General features: G+C 42.9%; 1 protein-coding gene across 1 annotated transcript in view; it reads right to left on the bottom strand.

Moving 5' to 3' along the window:
* Positions 1 to 4,743, bottom strand: part of PPL (periplakin) — a 43,501-nt gene extending 38,758 nt beyond the window's left edge. Inside the window, exon 1 of the mRNA XM_074280423.1 lies at positions 4,426 to 4,743. Coding sequence (XP_074136524.1) covers positions 4,426 to 4,487 — 62 coding nt within the window. The 5' untranslated portion in view covers positions 4,488 to 4,743. The remainder of the gene's footprint in view (positions 1 to 4,425) is intronic.
* Positions 4,744 to 10,332: the final 5,589 nt, after the last annotated feature.

Genomic DNA, 10,332 nt, shown 5'->3' on the forward strand with positions numbered 1-10,332 from the left:
TACTTTTAAGTTTAATCTGTATCATCATTTTCTCCAGTGATTTCTTTAGGCAATCAGCAGAACAACAGAACAATAAATCAAACTATAGCTTGTAGTTTGTCACTTTCCAAGGTGTAAATGGTCATAGTGAAAATTTAACAAGAATGTCTCAAGAGTCAGTCAGTTTGAGCTGGCTCCAGCACACTGGAAGTCATCAGAGAACACAGATCAATTCGATTAAAGGAATTCATTGCTGAGTGGGGGCTAGAGCAACAGAATGGGAATTCTTACTTTCTCTAACACAGTCCTCTTTCTCTGGTTAGAGCCAGAAAAACAGTCCCTAAATTATTTGTCAAGTGAGGAACAGTCCCAAACTTTCAAAGAAGTCAATTGTACTATCCCTCTATCCAACTGACAACTTGATGCTAGCTCTACCACCCCTGCAGGGCTCCCATAGTTGGAAGTTTGGCTATTAGATCTCTGCTCTTTTCACAAGCTTTTATTATTAGAAGGAATGATAGCTATTAGAAGGCTCTTAGACACTACAGACTATCAGGAGGCTATTTTTTCTTATAGAGGAGCCTAGGGCACTTCTGCTGGCTCTGAGAAACATTTCAGATATTTTTAATGTGAAGTCTTCCCCAGGAATTCTTCTGGGTTTCTATATATAATATCTGTTATCTGGGCCATTTGTTTGATGATGTTTTTGCATTATTATTGAATGTGTCCACACATCTTAACTCCACAACTATGCAGGCTCCTAGAAAGCAAGGAGAGTATCTTCTTTGCACTCCACCCCTAATACAAGACTGGGTACTAGCAGGTGTTCACTAAGTATATAGTAAATTAAGGAAAGAAGGAATGACAGGGCTGGGAATAACTCACTCTTTCCCCATCAAATCTCTGACCTCTCATGACCTGCAAGGCCCCAGGCACCAGGGCCCCACCAGAGTACTCACACTATTATTAGCTGATTATTCTAACACCCAGAACTTCCAGTAGTGCCCCACACCTATGATTAGAAGCCTAGACAATAAGGAAGATGTTTCATGCTTTGCCTTCACCCCAATTTCAGTTGCTAAAAAATTGAAGATCATGGAGGGAGTGGCCCTTTCCTCTTGTGGTCAGCCTTGACTTTTCAGAGGATCATAGATCCAGAGGGCATCTAATCCCCAGCTTTTTAAACCATGGGTCATGACCTCATGGGGTCTCATAACTGAATGTGGGGGCCACATTTATTATCAGTACATGTTTGATTTGTATACTTATTTTATACATTTATATACCCAGGGTCACATAAAAATTTCTTGGGGGAAAAAGAGGTGGAAAGTGGAAAAGTTTAAGAAATCCTAATCTAGTCTAACACCTTTATTTTACAGAAAGTCAGAGTCATAATTTGAATTCAGGATTCAGAGCTCAGCGCTTCACTCCCTTTCCCTCCAGTTTTGTCTCCTGAGCTTTAGGTGGAGAACAAAGGTCTCCAACACCCCCAAAAGCAAAAAATCAGGCAATTTTTCCTGTCCTCTATTCTGGCTAACATAGTACTAGGCATATAAATAAGGACTCAATAAATATAACTGAATTGAATTTCCTTTGGTTTCTGCACCTTAAGTTTTTCAGTATGAAGAGTTTAGAGATCTTGGAATAATTAAAAAAACCCTTTATTTTAGCAGACATCCCCCCTCCAAAATGAAAACTCTCCATATAAGAAGCTTCTAGGCAGAATTACATTAGTTTTTTTTCCCCCTGAAGCAACTAGATTTAAATGACTTGCCCAGGGTCACACAGCCAAGATGTGTTAAGTATCTGAGGTCAGATTTGGACTCAGGTCCTCCTGACTTCAGGACCAGTGCTCTATCCACTTCACCAACTAACTGCTTCCCAAAATATATTTGTCTTCCTTTTTTTTCCTGAGGCAATTGGGGTTAAGTGACTTGCCCAGGGTCACACAGCTAGAAAGTCTTGTGTCTGAGGCCAGATTTGAACTCAGGTCCTCCTGACTTCAGGGCTGGTTCTCTATCCCTATGGAATTTTTTCACTGACCAGTTGAAGAGGATCCATACAGCTCTCTGCCCCATCCTTTTTCCTTTACAATCACTAAAGGCCTGGGATGAAGCCACTAATTTCTATAGTGATTACTTTTCCTGGAATTAGAACCAAGAACCTTTCCCTTTAAATGTGTCAAAAAACCCTACCTCATTGGCCTGGGAGCAACCCCCACATCCACCTGCTCATTTATTTTGAGGAGGGAATGTGATTTACCGAATCTTTGCATAGTAGGATGAGAGGTGGGACAACTGGATGGTATTCATTATGTATTACATTCCCCTCATCTCTGTGCCATCTGTTTGCCCCTCCCTCCTACCCTGATTCTCCCTTTCCTTCTCCCCACCAATAGGGAAGAATCCTGACTCCAAACAAGTCAGGAAAGGGCATTTCTTTCCACTTGCTTTGCCCAGAGAACTAGAGCCATATTTATTTCCCACTTCCCTTAGGGTTTTTTATAAGTGACCAGGATCTTTTTTTTTTTTTTTTTCTTCTAGCAGACCTAAGCCTTAAAGTGATGGGAGATAAGGAGAGAGGTGAGAAAACAGAATCTGAGCTACCCAGGGTTTTCCTAGGAGCCAGAGTGGTGTAGAGTAAAGCAAGGCAAAGCTAGATGAAGTGGACTTATTAAGTAATGGGATGGGGGTATATAGGGGCCCCTTGCAGAAGAAGAGCTTTCTGAGACTGGCACAGAGCATCCGATTGTGTAACTACACAGAGAACAGCAAGGAGAACAGCCTGGTGTTGATAGCTGGGTCAGGATACAGTCTGGTGAAAAGAGAATTAATTGTCCTTTACTTTTCTGCTGCCTAGCCCAGACTTTATAATCTTTTGGGAATGGGGACATAGGGAGATGGGAGACCTTGCAGAGAAAAAGAAATGGGGATGGAATAAATGTTACTTCTCTAGAAAAAGTCAAGGCATGAGATTTTTTTAAAATCATTTTTTTTCCTTTTAAAAATTACTTTGTATTACTTTTAGAAAGTTTTTTTCTTTACCCCAGCACAGCTCCTATTACATAACTGCTCAAAAAATAAAGCATGTTGAATAGAGCTAAGTAGCTTTGGAAAATTATTTATAAATATGGAGGTTCTGTGACAATCCCCCCACTCCTCTTTAAAATTTTATTTATAATGACGTCCAAATGATGCCTGATGACCCAAAACTGCATTAAATCCGGGGCAAAGTCTCAGAGCCCCAGGAACAAACTTGTTCAGGGAATCTGAAACCCAAGTTCTCACTGACCTCTCCTGGGAAAGTCCTATTTTTCACAGTCTCTCATAGGGAAGGGTTCAATGAAACTGGGGACAGTGAGAATGGGTTGAGATAGATACACAACTGAAGAGAAGGGAGATAAGCTATATCATAGGGATGAACATTGTTATCAGAGGAGTCAGTGAGATGGACTATTTTTAGAATACGGATATTTTAGGACACTGATGCCCCTTCCTCTTGGGTAGAGAGTTAATGTGGTTTAGTGGGATGGTCCCACATGGTGTCAGAGATTTGATTTGGAATCTCAGGTCTAACGTGACCCTGGGCCTTTTAATCTCTCTGAGTCTTAACTTTGCCGGTCTGCAAAATGGGGATAATAATACCTATGGTACCTTCCTTATGGGACTGTTGTTTGGAAAAACCAGTATTAAACTCTGTAATGTGAGTTATTACTTCACCTCTTTTAGGAATCCCTTCTCATCCTGAGCTCTCCAAATACTACCAAAAAGCTGGACAAAGCTTTCCTCAGGGGGAGTCAGAGGACCCCAGGAGACCACGGCTTATTCTTTCCACCTTAGGAGGCCAGAGGAGTTCCACCCCTTTCCCACCCTTCTCCCATCCTCCCCTCCCCAAGCTGGCTCTGCCTCTGTGTCCACCCTCTATATCTCACTGAGGGTTTTTCTTAAACCAGTTATTAAATGAATACATTAGTACTTATCAGACCAACGTGGGCTGTGGCTTTAATCCAAACACATCAAGACATGTTATTCTCTATTCTCAGGCAGCTCTTCAAACCTGAACTAATGAGGTGCCTGCCAGTTTCGGGGCTGGGAGGTGGGGGGGGGGTGAGGAGGAGGGGGGGGAGAGCCCGGAGCCACACCCCTGCCCGGACTGAGCACGGACTCCGCAAAGGCCAGACCCAGACACAGTGTTGTGCTTCGTGGTTCCGGCCCCTCACGTTTCCCTCATCCCCGCAGGTTCTGACCCCTCTCTAGCAGGACCCCCCCCACCCGCGGCAGTGGCACCCCCGGCACGCACAGCAGGTAGCCGGAAGTCATTCGACAGGTGGCCTCGCGTCTCCTCTCCCTATTCTGCGGCTTCTTTCCCCTCTCACCCGCCAGTCAACTTAGAGCTTCTCCCTGGAGCAAAGGAGTCCCTAGGTGCCAACCCGCAGCCCTTCCTCACCTCTTGGTCTGCACCGTGGGGCTATATTTGCCTTTGTTTCTCTTCCTGAACAGCGAATTCATCTTGCCCTCGGTGTGTGCACAGCTTCTGGCGGCCGGTGTGTGTGTGTGTTTGAAGAACTGGGGGTCTGGACCCGGCCAGTAGCGCACGGAGGGTGGGTGGCAGCTTGGGCAGGTGTGAGAGCGGCTGTCAGGAGAGCCCCCAACTGCCGCCCACAGCTCTTGCTCCTGGTCACTACTCCAGGGGGGCGGGGTTGCACTGTCGGGCTGGGTTCAGCTTCAGAGGCTGTCGGTCGCTCTCCCTTTCCTGAGAGAAGGTGGTGCTTACCTTCATGTCACCCAGAAGGCGGAGCTTCCCGCCCCGTCTCCCTCCCTCTCTCAGTGTATACCCGCACTCAGTGTCTGAGGCGGGGACCCGGGGCCAGTGCACACATGCACGGGGTGCGCGTGAGAATGAAATTTGTCTCCTTTGCATATGCTCCCGATGTTTAAAAGGGAAATGATGGTGCAAGCATGGGACTAGCAGGGGTGGGGGTACAGCAGACAGCTGCAAGTTTAGTTATAAACTCTGTGCGAGTGCCAGCCAAGCTCCCTCCCCTTGGCCTGGAGTCCTGGCTGTGACCCAGCTCTGCCCCACAGACTACAGATCCTAAGGGGGTGTCTGGATCTGGCAGTAATACCCAATGAAACCCCTCATAGCACGACTCCAAGGCAGGGCTTCCTTAATTTGGGCACACCCAGGCAGATTTTTATCCCAGCCCTGGCAAACCCAGAGTGTGGTTAAGTGGGCACATAGGATGAAGGATTCTGTACATTGGAAATTAAATGACCCATTCATGACATATTACCTCTTCCAGTTCTTGTCCAAGTTTCAGGCTCAAGAAATTAGGTTGTTGGGTGTATTAGAAACAATGTATCAATAACATCTAAAAAGTTTTTAAGTTTAGAACAGTTACATTATAAAAGCATGTTCTTATTTCTGATCCTATCTCCTATAAAAATGCCTGTTATAGATAAAAAATGTATATCTGGTTCTCTGGTTAGCAGAACACAGACTGGAACAATTTTAAGAAGAAAATAATTTGCTTTTCTGTGTCAATCATAGATTATTTCTATCATGCTTACCACCCAAATTATTCAAGTTTTAAAACTGGATTAAAATGTTAAGGGAGATTTTGTGTTTTACAGTCAGTTTAGAGTTAGTAAGAGAGCAACATAGACCTCACAACAAGAGAAATGTAGGTCCGGAAAAAAATGATGGGCATGTCACATAGTGAGGGTGAGAGGTAGCCAATGTATTCCTTTGGTATTTGTGCAATGTCAAAAAATCTGAGGAAAGCCCACAAGTACACTGGGTGGATCCAGTGTGTGGAATTTATGGTAGGACAGATAGGAGTTGCTCAGGATTATCAGATACTGATAAGTGGAATCTGCATTGTGAGACAGAATACCCACATTGATGAAAGCACAGATACGCTGAACGTGACAGAAGAGGAACTATTTTTGTGTCCTTAGCTCAGGGAAATGTTTAGTGTATGAGCAGTAAATCTACCCTTGGAGCCCTTAAAAATGGAATCTTTGCTGGGAGTAATCCTCCCTCCTTTCCTGATCTCATCTCCCCTTTTCTTTGTGATCAGCAAACAGATTATCCTGACATTAAGGATCATTTATTTTTCTGGCTGAGGCAGGGGATTTCTGCTTATCTAGTGTGAAAGGTTCCCATCCTCTAGGAGGCCTAGATCTACAAACCTGTTCTGCCTAAACAACTATTTATAGAGTGCAGAGTTTTCTGGAGCTAGATCTGGAGTCAGGAAGAACTGACTCTAAATCTAGCCCCAGATACTTATTACTTACATGACCTTAAGCAAATCATTTAACTTTTGTCTGCCTCAGTTTCCTCATTTGTAAAATGGGGATAATAATAATAATATCTACTTCAAAAGATTGTTGTAAAGAGCAAATGAGATATTTGTAAAGCATTTAGACTAGTGTCCACCATATAGTAGGTTCTATGTAAATGCTTATTTTTCTTTTATTGGGATAATGCATTTTGAGACTTGGTTACATTCATCCATTCTTCATATCCTTAGCTCTACTCATCCATCCTTGAAGCATCTCTTAGTAGTTTGGACCTGGCATATCAGAGTTTGGCTATGCTGGCTGGTTTCCATGTCTACTCAGGCAGGTGGCAGATTGTTCCAGCCAAGACTTCTTCCTATGAGGTTAAGGCCATCCCTGATGTTGTCCATCTTATCAATCAATAACTGCTCATGGAGTGCTCCCTAGAGGTGTAATCCTACCAACCGTAAGTTGTTAATATATGCAACCAATTGAAATTCAACAAACATTTCAGTTATTATCCACTGTATATAAAATACTGTTAGAGGCACTGAGAAAAATCTGAAGATAAATTAGACAGTGCCTTTGACCTAAACAGAAGTTTTCATTCTGGCAGGGAAAGCTTGCTTTTGAACAGAAGGATAGAAAGAAGCTCTGTGCAAGAAGTAGCAGCACATGAACTTGGTCTTTTAAATTACAATTGTCAGAGATGGAAGATAGCCATGAAGATATTCTTGAAGATAAGAAGAGCAGGATCAAAAGATGTGGGAAAATGTAGGGTATATTAGGGAATACTACTTTGACTAAAACCCAGAGTGGGTGAAGGGAGGCAGATAACAGGAAAGCTAAAGAACTGCTAAAATTTGAATGGGATTGGAGGACAGTAACAATAATGAAAAGTGATTTGTATCAATCAGATCAAGCCTTGAATCAACTGGGGATTCAAAGGAAAGAAGTTATAGAGATTCAGGTAATGAGGATGATATTTATATAACATTTTGCATGCATTGTTGCATGTGATCAAACCTTAAACAACTTTGTGATGTGAGTACTGCAGGTTTCCCACCCCCATTTTACAGATCAGAAAACTGAATCTCAGATATGAAATAATTTGATCATGGTCAAACATCTAGCAAGTGGCAGAGCCAAGATATGAACCCAGATCTTGTATGCCATCAGCTATGTCAGGTTGCCTTTCATATCATACTTTTTAGAAGAAGATTTGGGATGGCAAAACCAAAGAGGAACAGTAGGTAGGAAAGATGGTAGAATCAAACCCTATATGGAAGCTAATAAGGAAAAGAATAGGAATAAGTGCTTTGTAAACATTATTATTTTTTATTTTATTTTATTTTTTTCCTGAGGCTGGGGTTAAGTAACTACTTGCCCAGGCTCACAGGGAAGTGTTAAGTGTCTGAGAGACCATATTTGAACTCGGGTCCTCCTGAAGTCAAGGCTGGTGCTCTGTCCACTGTGCCACCTAGCTGCCCCTTTGTAAACATTATTTCAAAACAACTGTGGGAAGTGGGTATTATTATGAGCCCAATTTTACAGTTGGGGGAACTGAGGCAAGCAAATTTTTTTTTTTTTGGAAAAGTGGCTTGCTGAGAGTCACAGTGTCTCAGGTTGGATTTGAACTCAGTCCTTCTCAATTCTAGGTCTAGTGTTCATTCAACAAAACTCAAACTGTTGAAACTCTTATTTCCTCTGCACCCTGAATCATCTTCCCCCACTCAAAGAACCCCTCTTAATGTCTATACCTAGAAGAATGACAGGTGGTATTTAGCTTTAGAAGGAGAACTTTAATGTATCATCCCTATGGGCCTATCTTTATTGTTCTAGGTCTTTGATTAGCAAGAGAGTCTCAGATTGATCTCAATGGGCATGCAAAATGGCTGTCCAAGATTGGAGAATAGCCACAGCTTTTTGTTTTCAAGCTCTCCTACTGACTCCTTGGGATGGGGTCTCCATGTCAGTGTCTGAAAAACTAGGCTGACCCAGTTAGCAGGTTTGGGAAGAAATATGAATCGCTGTTTATGAGGAGGCTGTTTCTATATCTGTTAGAGGCCTGAAAATAGAGGAGTTTGTGCACCTACATATGTGTGCATATCAGTCTCCACATAATTTATGTTTTTCTGTTTATAGGTTTGTATCTGAAGAGAGTGATTATCTGAAAAAGCTTGTTTATAATATGAATGCAACATGTCACAATGGATAGAAAACTGGCCAGGAATCAGGGAGTCTTGGGACCCTGGGTAAGTAACTTAATATGCCAAAACAACTCTTAAATATTATTATGAGTTTCAATTCAAGAGCTGACCGGTGCTAGTCCTCACCTGGAGATGTTCATTCTAATGAAATCATAGATCGGTCCAAATAAGCAAAATTGGCTATCTGCATGTGGTGGAGCCTTTTCAGAAGCAGGGGATGGGAAGATTGCTGCTGGAAGCCTGTAGAATGTTTTGCTGATGCTGGTGGTGTTTTTCATATGTTCCATAAAACCTTCTCAAGCCAAGTGACTCATAGACCATCTTGACAGGGGCAAACCTGCTCTGTTTGGTTCTCTAAGATGAATGTTTGTTTTTCTAACGATGTTTGTTTAATGGTTAACTTTCCTGATGTCTTTTTTTGGGGGGGCATCAATTGCCATGATGCTTCCTGGTTTTCTTGAGACTCATTTCCTCTACCTTGTGTTAGGCCTAAATCAAAGGTTATTCCATGACCCAGAGCTTCTGTAGATCCTTTGGTATTCTACTAAAGAGAAGCTTCCATTAAGCTTTCTACTTGTTCACCATCCATTATTTGCTCAGAGCTTGAGTGAAACTCAGGGTTTTCATCGTTTTCATCACTCAGGGTTTGAACCAGCTTAAAACAAGAATTGCTACATTCCAAATACTACTTCCATTGGGAGAGGAAGGGGGGAGGCAGAAAACAGAGGGGAGTCCTATCGTCTTTCCAAATATATTGCCCACAGTTTTTCCTCACAGGTCAACCTTACAGAAGACCAGCATTTAAGAGCAAAGCCAGAGATGCATTCTTTAGCCGGTAGCAGGCTGCTCACTGCACATGGGGAAGGGTTGTCTCATCTGCATTTTGCAGAAAAGGGGAAGGGAGCAGATCTGAAATGGCTTCAATTTATGTTTTGCAACATTATTATTTTTTTTCCTAGGACAATGAGAGGGATGGAAAATAATTTGGCCAAGGCCAATGCAGAACCAGGGCTGCCTCCCAAAAGGACTGATTCACGGGCCTAACACTGGCAAGCCCCCAGGGTCACTTCCCAATCTCCCTCTCTGTGCCAGAGTTGGGGGAGGTGCGTTGGCAATGACTCCGTGGGGGAAAGGAGAGGGCCTATTTGGAGAGGCTGGTATCTGTGGTGAGTCATCAGCACTGGAAACACTGAGCCTATTTCTGAGTCATCTTATCAGAATGCTGAATAGGTTCCCCGTCCTGCTGTCCTTTCCCCCAACACCTCCCTCTCTGATCCCATCTCATTGCCCATCCCTGGATGCTTTCCTCTAATTGTCCATCCGGGCTCCCTTAGTTTCTACTTCCTCTTCCTTAGTTAGACTATAGGCTCATAGATTTAAGGCTGAAGGCAATCTCAGACTTCATTAGTTCAACTCTCTCATTTTGTTAATAGGGAAACTGAGACTCAGAACAGTTAAATACGTTTCCAAAGTCACAGAGAGAGTAAATTAGAAAACTAGGATTCTAGCTGACCACTTCTTCCCATAACAGCCCTCAGCTCTTGATCCTGGATAGGATGCTGAAAACAACTTTTCAGGCCCTTATTATTCTTCAGCCATATTATCTTAGATTCCATGTATCTAAGCTTCCTAGACACTTCCCTCTCAGATCCTAATCCCAGGTATCTTCTTGAACAACCTTTATATTCTTTCTCCAGTCCTCCTGGAGAGGCTATCAGTCAATCATCAAGTATGTATGAAATATTATTATTCCCCTGACAGACCCTGTGTGGCTGCCCCTACACCTGTCTTTTCCCATCCATTGTCTTCTCAGACTAGTTCTAGTGAAAGCCTTGAGGAATGGCTGTTTCAGGGACCAG

The sequence above is a fragment of the Sminthopsis crassicaudata genome, chromosome 1, assembly GCF_048593235.1.
Source record: "Sminthopsis crassicaudata isolate SCR6 chromosome 1, ASM4859323v1, whole genome shotgun sequence".
Classification (NCBI taxonomy): domain Eukaryota; kingdom Metazoa; phylum Chordata; class Mammalia; order Dasyuromorphia; family Dasyuridae; genus Sminthopsis; species Sminthopsis crassicaudata.